The sequence below is a fragment of the Diprion similis genome, chromosome 9, assembly GCF_021155765.1.
Source record: "Diprion similis isolate iyDipSimi1 chromosome 9, iyDipSimi1.1, whole genome shotgun sequence".
NCBI classification, from domain to species: Eukaryota; Metazoa; Arthropoda; class Insecta; order Hymenoptera; family Diprionidae; genus Diprion; species Diprion similis.
The window spans coordinates 7,437,339-7,458,490 of NC_060113.1; the positions used below are offsets into that span (position 1 = coordinate 7,437,339).

The 21,152-nt window shown below is 33.3% G+C and overlaps 1 protein-coding gene across 1 annotated transcript in view; it reads right to left on the bottom strand.

The window, feature by feature from the left end:
* Positions 1–18,225, bottom strand: part of LOC124410144 (trafficking kinesin-binding protein milt) — a 93,062-nt gene extending 74,837 nt beyond the window's left edge. The window contains exons 1-2 of the mRNA XM_046888299.1: positions 18,089–18,225; positions 3,423–3,657 (exon numbers count right to left, since the gene is read on the bottom strand). Coding sequence (XP_046744255.1) covers positions 3,423–3,657; positions 18,089–18,154 — 301 coding nt within the window. The 5' untranslated portion in view covers positions 18,155–18,225. The remainder of the gene's footprint in view (positions 1–3,422; positions 3,658–18,088) is intronic.
* Between the last annotated feature and the right edge of the window lie 2,927 nt (positions 18,226–21,152).

Sequence of the window (21,152 nt, forward strand, 5' to 3'; positions counted from 1 at the left end):
AAAATTAAATTAACAAAATTATATTTTCAGTGTTTTGTTTGATTTTTAATTCATATCGTAGTGTATTGTTATCGATTCTTTCTTATTAAATTAAAGAAAAAAAATTTATGAAATTTTAATATGAATATTAAAAGGTCGTTCGAAAAGATCTAAAGAAATGGACCAAAAAATTGAAAAAAAAATTATGAGCGACCTTTCAAAATTCAAATTTTGCATTGAAACTTTTGTAAACTTATTTATTTTTTTGTCTATAAAGTTATACCGTAAAGAGAAAAAAATTTAAAAAAAAAAAATCGATCTTTGACGATTTCTGACGTTTTAAAAAATGTGGAGCGACCTCTTAAAATTTTTTTTTTGAACTGTCCTTTGGAGTGGGCTCTTGAAACATCAAAAACTAACATTTTGTCACACGAGACTCATAAAAAAAGAAAATAGTCGGTTTTTTGCGCCACTCTAGTGTACAGTTTATGTGGTTTGTACGTATCCTGAATTTTTGGACTATTTTTTTTTTGTTTTCTCATTCATATTGTGCATGTTAACGTATCGTTAACATTTGCAAGTGTTAGTTATTACATTTCAAACGCGTTTTTACATTCAATTCGAAACCTGTAATTTCTGAGAGTAATAAAAACAATGAGTGACATGTTGTTTGAATATTAAAGACTGAATTTGTATACGAAGATAAATTCCAAAAGTATTCAGAAGAGGAAATCGAATAATTCGAGAACATTTGAGAGAAAATTTAGTTCGCGGTAACGTAACGATTACCTCAGGCTAAAAACACGTAATTATTGGATAATTTAAAGGTGACTTTCAAGAAGTTGTTTTTTTTTTTTTCAAAATTAAATTATACTTTGCTTATAACGGTTTACTGAATCCCGGACATTCGTGATTAGACGAAGTAGCGATTTTTCTTAACCATGCATCGTTACAACAAACTTTTGATGTGAAAATTTGTTTATTCCCATAACTTGGAAATCTATCTAATCAATATCTTCTAATAGATTTACTTTTCCATTTTTGGACGAAAATTTCAATCCACTCAGGGTTAAAATGCTCGTTTAATTAATAAACGCGTAGGTAAACAAATTTTATTTTATTCTACCGACAGGCTGATCGCGAGCTTGATTTAAACGTTTATCCAGCTGTATGGTTGAGTTTATTCGAATTGAATAAACGTCTACTATACAGTCTGCAGTAGGTCAAGAGACATGGTTGACGATTGGATTGAGTCAGCTGAAAATATTTGCAAGTAAATAATCCTTGAAAAGGGCATCTGAGAATTTTTTTAACCCGAAGTATAAAATTTAACGATTTTTTCTCTATAATTATTCTAATAACGCAGACTATCATCTATAAGGTTTTGTTTTTTTTTTAGTTAAAAAAGCTCGAGTTTAAGTTTGCAGTTTAACAATAACCCGAATGTTTTATATCAGGAACAAGAATTGTAGCAATTCGTTCATGAATTGTTGGATTACTTGAAAAATTATCACCTTTTCAATAAGTAGAACACAATCATCGATTTCGCCAATAACTTTTTATGTTATGCCAGTTGGAGTTTTCCCTTGTATTTGTCTATTTGAAAGTTTTTTTTTTCGTTTTTGAAACATAAAAGAGGCATGTAATCTGTCAAAAAACGATACTTTTATTGATTCTATAATTTTGGCATTGTTAAATATTCAATTTTGCAATATTGAATCGATACCAATTGTGATAAAAAAAATGTGGAAATATTGAATCAAGTGGTACAAAAAAAAAAAAAAGCAAAGAATATCGGTTGAACATTTGTTAATTCTGCAGCAAAAAAAATAGTCTTTCCAATGACATTAGCCATCGTAGAGTACAAATCTTACAAATCTTGTATTAGATTTTAAAAAATCTGAAACAAAGCATCGATCTCTGAGCATTTTTCACGATTTCGGTATTTTTGTTTCTTCATTTTCGAAAAATATCTCTGTACCTTACTAATCGAATAATTTGACATGATTAGTACGCTTTTTGGAATTTAAAATTTCCTGAATTTCCCAGATATTCCAACCTGAAGACAGGAATTATAAAGAAATATAATATTACTTAGTAATGTCAAGTTAAAAAAAAAAAAAAAAAAAAACTAACTATAGGCTGTAAATTTAATAAAAAAAAAAAAGAAAAAAAAAATTTAAAAAAAAGGTCTTGATGCCAAGTAACACCTGTCATATTATTTTTACAAATTAACATAACACTAATTATTACAACTCCATATATGAAAATAAGCTATAAAAACGTGTTAATTTCAACGAAGGAGATAAAATTATAGTCTTATTTAGAAAATTCCCTAAATTTTCCCGGGTTCTCTAGGTTTTCCCCGTGCGATTATCGCCAACCTTGTTTAAGGCAGTAGCATGAAGATTCGGTGCAAAAAATACGTCGATTTTGAAACATTTTCTTGCAACGCGAATGTCGAAAAGACGAGGTTCGATTTTTACAAACAATTAGTAAAACGTTTTATGAGAATATCGATATTTTTTTCATTCAAAAGTATGAATTGACAATAAGAAGTGTGCAAGAATCCGACCTAGTCCTTCTAATACCGACATAAAAAAATGTTGAAAGTCGATGTATTTTTTGGAAAAAATCCTTATAACAGTACCTTAAGGTGTGACTTCGGTGAAATTTTGACCAAAAACTTTTTTTTTTTCAATTTTCAACTGATTAAACAAAGTCGTATAAAAAATTCAGAAAAAAAAAAAAAAATCAACCGTCTGCGACAAAAATATATGCGCAAAGAACCTTTTGAAGTGGAGATTCTGTCAGGTGCTGTAAAAAATTCCTTGCTTATACACGTTTATTGCATGAGATTGAAATTTATTTTGAAAATCTATACTAGCGTAATCTAAAATTTGTTGTTCGGATTACTTTAAACAATTGTCAATTAATTTTTTCGATCCCTGATTTCGCGTCGGAAATAATTTTTCCGAATTCGCCACCCCCGTAAGGGTGAAAATAGGGATGATTCGGGGTAAATTTTCAGTTTTATAATGAATTTTTTTGTTAAATTTAAATTCGAAATTTGCTAACGCATTTTTGATGCTTCATTTTGCAATTCTTCAATTCTGATAACGGATTCATCATCATCGACCTCAAAACCAAGTTTCAAAAAACTAGGTTAGGTTACATTCGATATGTCGACTTTTTGGTACTAGGATGCTGAAGCCTAGTTTCAACTACCGCTATTTGACGCCGCCATTTTGAATCCCTGATATCGAATTTTTCAATTATGCTTTCAAATTTGAATTCAGCAACCCTCAAAATAATACGTGTATAAATTTTCGCCCAAATCCATCAAGGAATATCAGAGTTATTAAAAAATCTACAGATATGATCCAGCAGAGATCAACAGGTTAATTGACACTCAACGTATAAGATTAACACTTCAGGCCTACCTGTAATCGTCTCGGCGTCGCAGGTGGAGGGCGCAGGTCGAACGCGGATGGCGGCAGCGTTCAGCCTGCGTGCGACCTTCAGGCCGTGCAGGGAACTCCTGGTCCCTTCCAGGTTGGCGACGACGCGGTTATCAGCCTCCTGCAGGGCTATCGAGGCGGAGCGCTCTGGACCCGCGTCATCCTCGACGGAGGCCAGCTTGGACGCGGTGGCGACGCGGGCGTCCGCCTCACCTTCCTGAAAATCAATCAAATATCAGAGTTATTTATGCAATTAGGATCAATTCAATTAAGGCGGAATGAGAGAAGTTCGAAAGAACTTACACTTACAATTAGGGAGTTTTTGACTAGTTGGAAGAGGAGAAACTACGTGATTTTCATGGATTTTTAGTTCGTCGGTATATCAAACATTTATTTCCCAACTGAGTGCGGAAAATAGCACATTTCCGCACTAGTGCGGGATCGTGATATTTTGCACACTCATTTTGGGACGCTAAATTGAATTTTGTAAGTATCGAAAGTGTCGGAATAAGTCGAAAGTATCTAGTTACGCTGGAAGAAAAGATATTTCGATTCAATTTCCGCACTAGTGCGGGACCGTGATGATTTACGAACTCATTTTGGCACGCTAAATTGAATTTTGTGAGTATCGAATGTATTAAAATAATTCGAAGGTATCTAGTTACGCTGGAAGAAAAGATATTTCGATTCAATTTCCGCACTAGTGCGGGATGTGGTGTTTTACGCACTCATTTTGGCGCGCAAAAGTGAATTTTGTAAGTATCGAAAGTATCGGAATAAGTCGAAGGTATCTAGTTACGCTGGAAGAAAAGATATTTCGATTCAATTTCTGAACTAGTGCGGGGCCGTGATGTTTTACGCACTCATTTTAGCAAGTAACATTGATAAGTATCGAATGTATTGAAATAAGTCGAAGGTATCTAGTTATGCCGGAAGAAAATATATTTCTATTCAATTTCCGCACTAGTGCGACACCGTAATATTTTGCGCACTCAGTTAGGAAAAATAGTACGCGTAACACGCGTGCATAGATGCTTTCGTTTTTTTTTGTCGTCATCGCTACGTTTGGACGACAAACTCAACTCGTGCGGGAATCACCTATTTTTCGCACTAGTTGCGCAAACTATAATTGAAAAGTTTTCAACGACGTTGAAAAGTAGATGTCTCAAGTAAGTGTTTGTAGAAAATTCTTCATTAAAATATCCAGAGTTAGAGAAACCTGTTTGGAACCTGTTTTTTGCGGTCGTCATGATAATTCCAGAACCGTACCCGAAATCATAACCTCAGATTATGGTAATTGATTGCATTCTGAAGGATCTAACGAAGGACTTGTCAGAATTACATTTTTTTTTCTCTTTGTAATCCAACAATTTTAACAGACAAATCACTTTTTGAGCTATGAAATGTTCGATTTTTTTTTTTTTTGCAATGAAAATTTTTTGCAGAAAATAAAAAATCCCTCGTTCAGGCACTTAAAAATAGGATCCATTGACATTATCATGATCACCGCAAAAAAACAAACGTTACCGAAAAAGAGCTATATTTACTCGACTTTTAAAAAATGTTTTTCGGTGAAATGTTTTTTACAAGTACCTCAAAACATGTACTTTTGAATGTCATTAAAAGCTTTTTAATAAAAATTTATCGAACCAACTAAAAAAAAATTCATGAAAATCTGAGATTAATCAAGAAACAATTCAGATAACAATATTAATTTAAAAATACCAACAAATTTGCTGGAAAAAAGCTCAAACAACTTTTTAGGTATCGTGTTATTCTGTAATTATATATTTTTTTCTTCTTTTTTAAAGAGCTGCACGTCATAACCAATTCCTATATCTTCAGCCAGGAATTGAATTTTTATTCAGTTCTTGTAAGAAATATATTGATTATACGAAAAGTTCATGTCAGGTGATTTGTGTCGAATTAATTAATTCACTTACAAATGAACCAGCTATTCATTAACGTCTGATAAACTTGTACGAATTTGACATTACATAATCCATTAGAGGGCTTGATAATTTAACTTGCCACAAATTATTTATCACTGAACTATTTCGATAAAAGTTCACCATTTTTTAAATCTGTTTCTTTACGTATTCGTTTTCAAAATTTTCGAATGAAATTTATTCCTGATACACTTTTAAGGAGATACGTTAATGACATTCCAAAATTGTTTGAAAAATTTGATTTCAGAAGTTGTTTTGACACATTCGTAAGATGTCAATTTTCTTTTTTTTTTCAACTTTTCTCAAAAACAAGTGGCATGATTTGACAGTTGATACTTAAATGAACTGATTTGCATAAAGAATAAATATAAATCGTATCATTACTGTTCGAGAAATTGTTTTTTCGACCGAAGATGCGCCTTCAACGTCCGTGTGAATTCTGATCAATAATTAATCGGCGGTACGATATTAGGATAAAACGGTAATAATTTTATCTTCTTAATCAACACAATAAAGCCACGAACCGCGTGTGACGATCGATCAAATAAATCGTGTATCCAGCAATAAATAAAACCTGTCGTAACGTAATGAGAATTTGTACAGAGAAGTGATTTTAAGGCTGATTGAAAACTTTTTACGTCTGCGAGATCGATAGTTGATTAGAAAAAAAGGAATAAAATTAAATTAAAAAATCAGTCTCGGCGTTGTCGAATATTTGAATTAATTCGTTAGATTTTTCGGTTTGATTGCAAAGATAGAAATAATTCAACTCAGAAATATATTTTCAGTAAGTTGATTACATAAAATGAGAAACTCGGTTCTTTGCTTATTTGTCAAATATTTTTTGTTTTTTTTACAAACTCTCTGTTAGGTAAATAAAATTTAAGAATGATTAACCGAACGATATATTCTGATTTGTTATTTGTAATTTTACAGATGAAGAATAAATTATTGACCAGATATTTAAATTCAAAGCTGAAAATACCAAATCCAAATTGAAATCCGATTTAGTATTCCAATTTGAAAAATTATATATTAATAAAGATAATCTGACTTTTTCAAAATCCGTAGGATATCTGTGAAAATTTAATTTCCACATCATTCGCTAAAGTTTTAGCTGTAAACTATACAATAAGAGAAGAATATCTTTAACTACGTGATACTTCGATTCAATGTGACGATTAATGTTTATTCACCTTAAAGAAAAAACAAAAACAACAACAATTTTATGCAACTCGAAGAAATACTTCATTACTTTACTTGATCTAGAAATTTGAAAAAATCGTTTATTTTTTCATCCATATTTTCAAAGTTTAAACCTTTAAGAATAAGCCTCTAAGAGGATTTTTGGAAATTCAAATTAGTTTCGGAATTACAGAATCTTTTAACGCGTTTTTTTCAAAACTTCTTTTCTCGATACGGTCGACATGATATCTCAAGTTCTGATGGACCGATTTACTTAAAATTTGGTGGAAATGTTCTTTGTATATCCCTCTATGGTTGGAAGCACGGATTGGAAAAAAAAATTGCTATTATTTTTAAAAAATTCGGAAAGGTCAAAAAACAAGGGTGCATGAAATTTTTTTTTTTCTTTTAAATCGTCGACATTTCGTGAAAAAAAATTTATTTTCTCTTTCCATGCTCCGGACTATTGAAACGTCTTTACTAATAAATAATTCCTTTGAATTTTCTGTTTCGGAACACTACAAGAGTCAAAAACATGTCGACCAAGACGCGCTTTTTTTCCTATAGTCCCCACTTTACAACCCTGAAGCTTTTCGTATTTTTGATTGTTTTTGTTGATGAATTTTTCTTGTATTCTTCAAACATCAATAAAGGTCTTGTAAAAAGATGAATGGTAAAAACATTTTTTGTTTCTTTTTTTATCTCAATTAGAAAAATGTATAAAATTTAGACCTCTAGACCAGAATACCCCCTTAAACTCATGTATCGCATTTCTTTAAATCGAGTGTAAAAGTTTAATCAGTATTACGAAATAACAATTTGTATAAAAGTCAGTGAGAAAAGAAAAAAAAAAAAAAAAAAAAAAAAATAATGGTTCAACATGAAAAAACGATCGACTGCTCGATGTAGGTTGAAAATAAAAAATTTCTTCCAACCGAAACCGAGTAAAGAGAATGGAAGAAAGAAAGAAGAAAAAAGCGATCGCGGTGCGTATTTTCTGGGCATATATAGGAGATGCATCGTCAAATCTTGTGAATGAAATCTTGGCTAAGGTCACCGACGAGCGCAACTCAGGCTTATATACGAGGGTCGTCCCACCCTTCGAGTTGAGTGGGTGTAAACTGCAGGGGTGGTCGAGAATCGATACGAACGACGCCGACGCGACGATGCCATGTTCAAATGGTCAGGGATTTGGGGACCGAAAACCTGAGAAAATTTACACGGAGATAATGATTATCTTAATGTTTTTTACGCAGTTTCATTATTGATTCCTGTCATTTGTTCAATTTTCGAAAGCTTGAGGGTTCAATTTTTTACCAACCTAAGGTGGACGAATTGATTTCGATCGATTGATCGATACTTGATCGAATTACTCGAATTAATTAATTCGAAAATTGAAACGTAGGAATAATGCTTGAATTTTTTTTAAATATTTCTAATAATTTACCGATAAGTCGATCAGAGTTGCAATTATTTAAAATAATTCAAGTAAATTTCAAACTTCTGCTTTTGTTATAATATATTCAATAAAAGACGTTAATTTCATTGATTCAAGGAGAAGAGCAATAATGTTACAGAAATAATACTCGATTGAAATTTAGACATTGTCGGAATACTTGACAAGCATTGATAAAACGAGTATAAATAGAAATGATCAATCCAAAACTTTTTAGATAACAAATTAGAGTGACTTATGCAATTTCACATATATATATTAATACTTCTTATCTGCTAATTTAACGCAATTTCGAATGATTCTCTCCATGATTCAAAACAGTCAGTAGCCACTTGGATGGATAGTATTATTATATATATATACATATTAGGGTGGCGTAAAAAAACCGACTATTTTTTTTTTTAGTCTCGGGTGACAAAACGTTAGTTTTTGATGTTTTAAGAGCCCACTCCAAAGAACAGCTGAAAAAAAAATTTTAAGAGGTCGCTCGAATTTTTAAAAAATGTCAAAAATCGTCAAAAAATTAAATTAAAAAAATTGTTTATTTTCAGTGTTTTGTTTGATTTTTAATTCATGTCGTGGTGTATTGTTATCGATTCGTTCTTACTAAATTAAAGAAAAAAAATTTATGAAATTTTAATATGAATATTAAAAGGCCGCTCGAAAAAATCTAAAGAAATGCACCAAAAAATTGAAAAAAAATTATGAGCGACCTTTCAAAACTCAAATTTTGAACTGAAACTTTAGGAAACTAATTTTTTTTATCTATAAAATTATACCGTAACGAGAAAAAAAATTAAAAAAAAAAAAAAAATCGATTTTTGACGATTTCTGACGTTTTAAAAAATGTGGAGCGACCTCTTAAAATTTTTTTTTCAACTCTCCTTTGGAATGGGCTCTTAAAACATAAAAAAAACTAACATTTTGTCACACGAGACTCGAAAAAAAAAAAAATAGTCGGTTTTTCTGCGCTACCCTAATACATATATATGTATATCTGTCAATATTGGTTATATTAGGGTGGTTGATTTTTTTTTTCATTTGTTTTTGTCTTCAATTTCGCACTGACCCCCTAAAATGTTAGTGTTTGATATTATTATAAAAAAGATCCTCTCAAAAATAAAACATCCCCAACACAAGTCTAACAGATCGCTTTTTTAATTTTTATTTCTAATTTATTTCAGGTCATCGGTATTCCGTAAGTGACAATAAAATCTAAATGTTTTATTTATTTTATTCTTTTCTTGTTTATTAACACAAAAAATCTGAATATGTAACTAAATAAGTTTAATTTAGATGTTACCCAAGAACGCTTTCAATTGTATTGATTTAATTATTCATTTACTAACAATAATAAATAAATATCTTTTGAATCAAGTATTTTTCCGCATAAGATAGATCTGGCAACAGCGCATTTAACTGTTGTACGTTGGTGTTGCCAGTGTTTAGTCAACTTTTATTGACAAATTTACAGAACGAGTAATTAAACAACTAAATTTCGTCACGACCGACAACATGCAAAGAAAATAATTATGACGTAAGAAAAAAAATATTTTTACCCAACGTTGCGATGGTTTCACGAGTAAGATATGTCATTCATTTTTAAGTACGGCTGACTGATATTTTCGTGAATGTTCTATCATTCAAATTAAAATATTCACAAAACTATACGTCGAATTGATTAATATAAATTACAGTTTTTTGTATTTGTGGTTAAATTGTATTAAAAATGTAGGGTTTTTCACAATATTCCATATTGATTACCTGTTAAATATCCAATTTTTAATAATCAATTACACTAAAACTACACGTCAGTTCTTCCTCAAAGAACTATTTTATACGTATTTATTACCGATTAATAGAATATAAAAAATTCAGTTTTTTATCTTTAACTGTTAAACCAGAGGACTTGAGCTAGAGGGTTAATCTTTTGAGAGTTTTTTTTTCGATTATCAAATACTAATATTGGAAGGAGTTAAAAAAGAAAAAAAAAATTTCCATCTCTAATAAGATACGTGAGTGTCACCCAAATTTAAGATTTCAGATTTTCAGAAGCTAAGATACTTTTTTTGAGAAAAAGATGAATATACAATCCATAATATTTTTTGTACAAAATAAAGTATAATCTTTCGAAACATGATACTCATTTTCGGGTAGACAGTTTACTATCAAAAGTTTAAAGACACGTTTTTCTGTAAAAAAAAAAAAAAAAAAAAAAAAAATTTTTTACACTTCCCTAAACGAAAATAAAATCATTCATTTAACAATTCCACCGAAAAGTTGAAAAGTTTTTCGTAACGACCCCGACCCCATAAATTTCATCAGCCAATTGTCAAGTTAAACTGGATTGAACACACTTCAATGTGTGTTCTACATTATACAAATCGATTGATCAAAATTCACGACCTGGTCGAGAAGTCTCCACGTGTTTCCTCCGATTGAACGAGCGAATGCGAGCAGCGTTGATAGAATTCATAATTAAGGGAATTACAGCGATGGCACGGGTACGTCGACCAGGATGAATCATCATTGGTCTCGGCTTACCAGCTCTCAGCTGGGATTGAGGGTTACTGACGCCGGAAACATGCGTGACGCGCACACACTCTGGTGTACCGGTATTATCGAGTCTGCCGATGCGCGATGGCCGGGAGCGACAAGCGTACAATTGGCCGCAATCATTCTGAGATGGATATTTTATTCAATGCCGAATCAGATCGCAGCGCCACCGGCGGCCGGCCAAGAAACAGGCTCATCTTTGTAAGCATAACATAACCCATGATTGTTGAATCTAACCTAAAGATACAAATACATAACCCATGATTGTAGAATCTTACCTAAAGATACAAAAACATAACCCATGATTGTAGAATCTAACCTGAAGATACAAAAATATAACCCTTGACTGTAGAATCTAACTTAAAGATATACAAAAATATAATCCTTGACTGTAGAATCTAACCTGACAATACAAAAACATAACTCATGACTGTAGAATCTAACCTAAGGATAGAAAAACATAACCCATGACTGTAGAATCTAACCTAAGAATACAAAAAATGTGACCCATGACTGTAGAATCTGACCTAAGAATTCAAAAACATAACTCATGACGGTAGAATCTAACCTAGGAATATAAAAACATAACCCATGACTGTAGAATCTAACCTAAGAATACAAAAAATGTGACCCATGACTGTAGAATCTGACCTAAAAATACAAAAACATGACCCATGACTTTAGAATCTAACCTAAGAATACAAAAAATGTGACCCATGACTGTAGAATCTAACCTAAGAATACAAAAACATAACCCATGACTGTAGCATCTAACCGAAAAATAAAGAATTCCACGGTCATGGGTTATGTTATGTTTACAAAGATTGAGTCTGTTGGCGTTGCGGGCTGATTCTACATTGCCAACATGACCGACTCGTCGAAAAAATTAGCTGTCTCCGAATCACTGCGGCCAAGTATACATTACGGAGCAGGTGTTTTTTAAACGCAAACCGGTTCGATGAATATTTACGAATGGATGGGGCTCACGGTCTGGAGTAAAAATTCGGAAAAGAGAGAAAATCGTTTAAAGAATCTCAAGCCATCATATTTGCGATAGTGATGGTGAACACGAATTAAATAACACTGCTGCTATATGGTAGAAATGAATTCGAAAAAATTGGAAAAATTCGAGCTGAGGTGTCAATAACTTGACGAATTTTATAAATACGATATTCAAAATTGTTTATTTGATTCTGATGTTTTTCTGACAACTTTGATCGCTGATTTATAGATCTCCACGAATTGTCTGGAAAACATTTTTTATCGTTGATATATCAGCTTGTGTTATTTAAATGATTTGATCGAATTTATTTATTTATAAATTATAATTATTATAAATGATTCTCTGACATTCAGGCATTATAATATTCTGAATGGAAATTGATTCAGGTGCTGCCGAACCAGCATGAGTTGCAGAATTTGATTATTATTGTTCTCCATAAAAAATAAATAACAAATGGACTGAAAATATATATTACATACAGAATTAGATTTTTTTAAATATAATTTTTGTTCCCCTCTCAAGCAATGAATAGACACTTTTTTTATCTGTCATTTGGGTTGTTTCCAAGGCTTATGCAGTGTCTGATATAAGAACGATCAAATTTGTTACTTGCAAATATTTATCACTTACGATGTAAAGATATACATTTCTGCACCAAGATTTTTATCTCGATGGAATATGTACGACGATATGCGGTCGAGTCAAGAACACTTGAGAGAAAATGAAAACGATCTTCACAATGACTTTAAAGGAAGTAAGATTTCAAACGATGAGTATGTTTTTGGAATTTCAAAAAATTCCAAAATCATGAAACGACGGTTTTTCCTCAGCATAAATCGTTACGATAACGTTACGAACTTCAACGTGACAAATGAAGCACAGACCCGTTTCTAAGCATTGCCAATTAATTATCGGCCCCGTCAAGTCCACCATAAAGCATAACTGGAGCAAGTGGCTTCAAAATACCGTCGGAAGATCGTTGCAGCATATGAATCACGACGTGAGCTAGAAATTGAAACTCATGTGCTAGTGAAATGTTGAAGAAGAGAAGAGAATAGATCTCTGCGTTAGTTTTGGCGGGGAAGTAGAAGACTGTAGTGTAAATAACCACGTTGGCGACCAGCGAATGAGTCAATACCATTTATACCACAGGACGAAACGGTGTGCTAGGATTTATTGTTAGACTCGTATAGTGGATGCACTTATAAATAGAGTCGATGAACCGAAAGTTCTCCGGTGAGTAACTCACACTGCAAGTTCATGCTTCAGTGGTACCTTAAATCTTCATTAATTATTCCTAACCTCAAGTGCAACGTGTTCAATTAATCGCAGGATACGTTCAATTCACGTGAGAGATGCTGTAGCATCTATCTTGACATACTTTGTTTTAACTTAAAGGTTTGGAGATGATGATTTTCAATAGCTCCATTTCGTTATAGATTCTGGAATATCTCGTTGGAATTAGAACCATTTTTCCAAAGCCGATTTTGTCGTACAAATTATGCTAGAACAAATCTAATTTGACAGTTTCTGCAAGTTCAATTCAAAGGACAGTGAATCGCGTTACGTTATTCATAGATTGATTGATAAACTAGATCAAAATTCTATGGGGGGGGGGGGGGGTACAAAAATTGCTTCAAGTTCATTTGATAAATGTTAGCGAACTGTTATTGACGAAGAAATTGAGTCTTAGTGGAGAATTGCTATTGAGGCAACTAAAATTTTAATGAAACTTTGAAGGGTTTTTGTCACGACTTCACTACTTCACTACTTTTTACCGAGTGGTTTTGACCGTACACCTGACTTCATGACTTTAAGACTTGCAAAGTGAAGGCAATTGACTTCATGTGACTTCACAAGTAACTTTACTGACTTTACTAACTTCAAGTGACTTCAATAATGACTCCATTGACATCACTGACTGCATGTGACTTCACAAGTGACTCCACTAACTTTACTGACTTCCGGAGACTTCAGGTGACTTCAATAATTACTCTACTGAGTTCATGTGACTTCAAGTGACTCCACTGACTTCACTGACTTCAAGTAACTTCAATAATGACTCTATTGACCTCCGTCGTTGGCGTCTACCATTGACTTCATGTGACTTCAAGTGACTCCACTGACTTCATGTGACTTCACAAGTGACTCTACTGACTTTACTAACTTCATGTGACTTTCCGCAACGTGTACACCGGACTTCGGGAATGTTTAACCCTTCGCTTTTTACTGAACATCAGACAGAGAATCATCATATAAATTTGCTAAACGTAACCAACTTCCAGCTCATTTTCTGGAGAGAGAGAGAGAGAGAGAGAGAGAGAGAGAGAGAGAGAGACCCGCAGTACCAGTGTCCAGCCTAGATATTAATACAAGATATAGAATTAAGCCGCGTCTATTCTGGTCGAGCGGCGGCGCCGAGGCGATGGAATGTAAAAAAAAACAAAAACCAAATTCAACAGAAGGAACCAAAAAACGGAGTAAAAATCTACCGGCGACTATTCCTATTCATGTAACGTGCGACGCCCTGAACTCTCTCTGAGGGAATTCTTCCTCGTCTGATCTCGGGTTGTTATAAGTGGGCAGCAAGGAGACGAGGGTGCTCTAATTGTCTAGACGCCGCCACTCAGTGACGGGTGCGAAAATTTGTGGATGTGAGATTTTACTGCACTTTTACAAACCGGATGTCGCTGCGCCCATTTTCCTTTTGCAATGCTCCGTCTCTCTCTTTCTTAGCAGTGTATTTTCATACCCACGCGAAATTTATGAGATGGTGGTTAAGGTGCTTATAAAGACTCGTTGTACACCTCGAAAATGCGAGGATGCAAAACTCCTATACCGCTCAAGCGATCAGAGTGAAACTTGGGCAGTTAATGCCTTATTTCGGCAAAAAGTGGAGCGTCTTTTCACTTTTTCAAATTTTTGAAAAAAATTTTACAGATTGGTTACCACTCACAGAAATTGGCCAAATTTTCACAGTTGCACTGATTGGATCGAACTATCCGGTATGATGCCACTCGGTGGTGATGAAACACACATTTTGAGCCCAGTCCCATGAGATTTGATGGTGAAATGACGAAATGGCAGCTGATCCGGTTTTCGATTGCGAAGAACACCGAAATCTCATTTTGCGACATTTGTTACCGACATTACGCGCATGCCGGTAATATATGCGTGTAATGTCGGTAAAAATTTTTTATAAATTTATTATAAATGACACATTTTATGCTAAATCATTCAATAAATAAATCGATTCAGACATACGTATAATATAATATTTTACATACATTTATATTATAATTTTTAGAATCACCACGACGCGACAACTTGATTTGAAGACTTGCAATATTTACTTGCTTGATTAACAATTCATGAAACCCGAGAAACAAGCGGAAAAAAAATTCTCATTTCACTCGTTAAAAAGACGCTAATGCGCGAAAATTAGAGCACCAATTTCGCTATAATCTATTTTCACTCTCACTCCATGCTTAGTTTATTTTCTCATCGCAACAGCGTAAACATAAATTCGCCCCAACTGTCACGTGTCAAGATTAACATAATCAACTAGTGTATAACACTATTGTTTATTTTCGTTTCTCAAAATAGTTAAAATGACCTAGTTTTCTTTCCGTTCACCTTTCTTTCTTTCTACAATTTTTTCGCCTCTCTATCAGACTAAATCGAATCGAAAAAATCGTAAATTGAATAAAAACCAGAATATATAAACAGATAAAAATAAACCATTGTTACTGAATTTAGTCACGTGATAAAATGAAAGTTAAAAATTACTTGTTCTTTTTTGGAAAAAAAAACGAGCGTAATTTTTTTTTAGTCTCTCTCTCTCTCTCTCTCTCTCTCTCACCACAAACCACGCCAGTGTTAAACACATCAAAGAGAGTGAAGTCGATAAATGGATCGTTGCAGGTTACGCGGGATTATCGATAACCGATAGCGTTCGTCAACGATAATTCCGTTATACGTTGAACGTTGATATTAATCTAGCCAGCTTCTGAATCGGGTGTAACATTATAAGGAACGAATTGGAGAGAAAATTGATTGACGGAATTCGAACCCGGCTGTTATCGTTTACATTTGATAGACACATTTTTATATTGCACGTGATAAATAAGATCTTAAGAAAAAAAATCAGAGTACATTTTTTTCGAAATACTATATATATATATATATATTAGGGTGGCGCAAAAAAACCGACTATTTTTTTTTTTTTAATCTCGAGTGACAAAATGTTAGTTTTTGATGTTTTAAGGGCCCACTCCAAAAGACAGCTAAAAAAAAAAAAAATTCAAGAGGTCGCTCCGAATTTTTTTAAATGTCAAAAATCGTCAAAAAATTAAATTAAAAAAATTATATTTTCAGTATTTTCTTTGATATTTAATTCATGTCGTGGTGTATTGTTGTCGAATCTTTCTTACTAAATTAAAGAAAAAAAAATTATGAAATTTTAATATGAATATTAAAAGGTCGCTCGAAAAAATCTTTCAAAATTCAAAATTTTGAACTGAAACGTTCGGAAACTTATTTTAAAATTAAGAAAAAAAAAATCGTTTTTTGACGATTTCTGAGGTTTTAAAAAATGTGGAGCGACCTCTTAAAAATTTTTTTTAACTGTCCTTTGGAGTGGGCTCTATATATATATATATATATATATATATATATAGTTGTGTTACATAATAAATGGCTGTTTCAAACGCAACGACGATAAAAGAATTTTGTATAAATGGGTCAGATGTATTATGTATGTTGCAAATATTTATAAACAGGTCATGACTATATATATATATATATATATATATATATATATATTAATCAAAAGCGGTGGTTATCCTAACAATGAAAGTTTTTATCCACATATATGTGTAAAGATAAAAAGTAGGTAAGATGCAATTGCGGTAGTTCAGCTTCTTGTTCGCTGTGCTCGGTTAGCAACGACAAGTGGGTCATGAACGATATGCGAGATTTTAACAAACAAATAATTAACATCGATTCATAAAACGCGTTCTATTTGTTTTATTGTATATCCGCGGATTTAGCCATTTCGTTTATTTTTCCTCCCCCTAAATATATATATATATATATATATATATATATATATCGCGATCCTATAGATCGCGAGTTTCGGTAAAGTTCAATAAATATTTTTATTTATTAATGGTATATTGAAATTCATTTGTTTCGAATAAACGATCGATACTTTTAAAATATTACACAACGCGAAGGGTGGAAAACGAATTTTCTACAAGTTGTTAATTCGATGTGCTTAAATTTCATTAAGTTACGATTTATAATTAACGAAGTCGAGTAATTATAATGAATGGATAAAAAATAAAAACGCATCGAAAAGTCAAACGATGATTGTTAACTGCAACTATATATATATATATATAAAGAAGATAACGAATTATCCAAGCATAGATAGTATTAACACTGCATCGTGTGTGTAGCAGATTTTTTTTTTTTTTTTTTCTTTTATTTATTTATTTATTTTATTTTTTTTACTTTATATATATGTATATATATATATTTTCTTTTTCTTGCTCAATCCAAGATACGGCAATACTGATTGAAACTGCAAAGCGAGTAAGTGTATACCTGGGCTTAACTGCGAGATATCGTTTTGCGATAAGCGAGAATTTGCAAGATAATGAGATATGAACGATAACCGATAACAATGCATGTTGTTGACTGTAGATGTATAGAAAAAAAAATAATAATAATGATAATAATCATCATCTATCCACGCTAAACAAATTCGCCGAAAACTTTCGTCGTATTCGTAAATAATCCTTGGCAAGAACAGCAACGGTGTTATCTTTTTTTTCTTGAAAATCGTCATCTTGAATTGTTAGAATGTGAAATATTGTCTTAAAATCAAAATGGCAAACTTTATACTCATACAATGGTAAAGAAAACAAAAAAAAAAAAAAAAAATAACCGATCTGAGTGAATAATTGAATTGAATATTATAAGTCAATTGATATAGCATTTGAAATAGAAAAGTTTATGCTCGAGTTAACTTGAATATTGACATCGAAATTACATGAATGTATATTTTGTGTATCACAGGTTGATAATCATAACCGATAATTAGTTAAAACAGCAGAATTATTTCACTCAGAGCAGGCTGGGAGTTTAATTTTCAGTAAATAATCAATACATTTTAATTGGAATAAGGAAGAATCGAGTTCAACAAGTAGATCTGAATTTTCGATTAGTCAGACTTGATCGAAGACTAAACACGATCGACACAGATTTTCAACGTCGAATTTAAACGTTTCATGCCTTCCGAATGACAATTATCGGCGAAAAGCAAATTATTTAACAATTATCAATCGAAAGACAATTTAAAATTCCAATCACACGGTTAATTGATTTATCATAATAAACAATTTCTTTGTAAAGTTATTATACACCATCACCATTTCACCGTCTCCCCAACTACTTGATGATGTTACCAGAAGTGGACGTGAGCATGACAAACCTGTATTCCATTTTGCGGATGCTTGACGATTCTGTTAGTATTAAATCCAAATCGTTTGCGACACATATCGTTGCCAGTCGATATCCGAAACTGAGAAAACGATTCAATATACCAATCAATCCTTTATAATGGAAGTACAGTAAAGAGATGAGACAAAGGTGCACTTAAACCGTGAAGCTAATGGTCCAACAACAGTGGCGACGCACATCGGCGGAGTGACGGACTGTTTCACCGTGCGAATAACGAATAACGTGTCGACTGATTGTCTGCTAGGTAGCACTGCCTCCTGATATCCATATCACGGTCACTTTTATTATCGACCCCTCCGCTGGGCAAACTTTTCATATTATACAAATGAAAAGGTAACGCCTCGCGGATTTCACGTGGAGGGAGATTAGACCGTGGCTCCTGGCACGTAGACAGTCGCAGTTTGACATCGAAAAAGTCAACGTCTATTACTCCAGGAGCCACGGTCTTCTCTTCCTTTTTCACTCTTAGACTTGGGATCAAAATGCAGTCGTCAACGTTCGAGTACAATCTATTATGAGTGTTGGAATCGAGGGGATTGGATTTGCCGAATGCTCATATGTTGAAAATGAGACCTTTTGATAAATGAAAACTACTGTAAAACCATTTACAGACTGTGTCTGGGTGTCGATCTGACATTATCCGATGCCAACATGTTCAACTGAAGCAAAAACTTGTCCAAATCGTTTAATTTGATCAGCACATTTTGTAGAGTGAATGTTCCTGGCTGTTCACTGTTGGATTCGGTTCTTCTTAAATTCTTACAGTGACAGATTATTGTTGGAATACTTTAGTGAGAAAATGTAATATGAGTAAAAGAAATGTTACATCGGTTTACGGAGGTACATACTTACTTATCGCGTCTGCTAGAATGACAAGAAACTTATTTTTCTGATCAGTTTTGTGAAATGTATGTTCTGCAGAGTGTGCTGAACTTCTGAATATGTATGTACTGTACCTACGTAAAGTGAAAGTTTAAAAGCCATACTAAGAATATCATTTCAACTGTCATGTATAATGAGAATATTAAACAGACAGTACCGTTGATATTTTTTCAGGTTTACTTTATTTCCTCCCGATGTTACGTAATTCCATCGACTTCAATATATCCTTAGACTATTAAATAACTATTTATGTGGCATGCCCGTGAACCGCCTGTTTTTTTGGCAAGGATAAAGATTTCAGGACGAGCTGAAGGCGAGCTGGAAGCGAGTACTGAAATTATCCGAGCCAAAAATCGGTTTACGGGCATGCCACATACAATATTTTTTACGGTATGGGCATTGAAAAGCAAAACGAAGAGTGAAGTTATGTCGCGATCTGTTCGACGAAGCTACTTTATTCGGCAGTTTGGGATGCGCACTTCGAACTGCGCATCAAAACTGCGGAATAAAGACTTTATTCCGCAACTTTGTTCGCTGTCGTATAAAGCGTCACTTTACGGAACGAAAACTGCCACAAAAAGTGGACTTTTCAATGCCCATGCGGTAAAAACATAAACGTTTCAATCGTGACTTTAAGAACCAAGAAAAGAATCCAAGAAAACACGCCAATTCAAATACGTGTGCAAAATTCGTTTGCTCGACCCAGATCCCGACTTTACGTGATCCTCGTGAAACACGTGCTCGCGATTGAATTATGAATGGCGTATAGGTACTGAAATTGGTCACCCTGTATACAGTGCAGCGTGTATCATCGTCATCAGCCAACGACAGATTCGCGAATGGTTCTCTTATCTGTCAGTCAATATTGCTGCTACTGATAACTGCGATCAGTTATCAGTTTACACTTGATTAGAACCGAGAGTTTCATCGATGCTAAAAACAAGCACATCGCAATTACAAACATATGCCAATGTGTACAGATGCATAGAGATACATGTCATAGCTACACCGTTAGAAGTGCTGTGTCAGATATACATATATATATATAATACACATAAATTAACACCTTCGAAAAAGAAAAAGGTCCGCCTTTGAATTTCGGTGTTTAATTTAACGCTTGTAACACCAAAAGTGTAGGTGAACACTCTCGGACACGTAATTTCACATCAATTTCTACACAATCCAACGAGCAGACGCCTGTGGGTGTAATTAGTGCCTGATACGATCCTAAATGTCAAAAATGAAGTATGAAATTATTAGAGACAGCCGGAGATAAATTGATTGCGTTTACGTCATCTGCGGTAGGTTCGCAAAAACAAAGAAGAAAAAAAAAAAAGAAGAAAAAAAAAAGGAACCGTTGAGTAAAAGTACCGAATTACCCGCGTTCGTGTATTCCAAGTTCATGTAGGCACATACGTGTGATTTAAGATTGTTAGAATGGCTGCTGAAATTTTTCATTCGACAGCCTAGCAGTTGAAAGAGGCTGCGGCGTTGCTATGAAGCAATTGAAATCGTCATTGAACGCAAAGGAGATGAATGGTTATACTTTCAACAGGACTTGGAACAGTAGGTTAAGTTAGGTTAGGTACAAAATGAAATAGGAATCGATGTTGCCTTGGTGGTAAGACAGTCAGTCTGGTCTTTGAGTATAACTTTGCAATAACAAGTTTGCTTATAACTACAGAACCAATTTTGATTATTTTTTATTCCTATGGATAGCTACGAATAGTCCAGACAAAATAGGTCCGAATTCAAAATATTTGGCTCGTGGCTGAATTTTGGTTTATAGGGGTTTCCGACACTGCGGAACTCAAATCTGAAGTCATTATTGAGCTGCATAATCGAGGTTTTGAGAAAACAGCCAAATTTGACGTTTTTTGCATTTTCCTTAAAAACTGTTGTCGGTATATTAAAACTGACTTGACCATCTCGTAGAGCGGAAAATTTTATATCGAATTATGTATTCATATGTAGAAAACGAAGGATTAACAAATTAAGAAAACAGGAATTCTACTTATCGACGGTGCGAAATAATTTATCTTTTCTCAATTTGTTAATCCGACTCCGTTTCCGACATATGAGGACATAATTCGATGTAGAATTTTTCGCTCTACACAATGGCCGTGTCATTTTTCATCTATCGACAGTAGTTT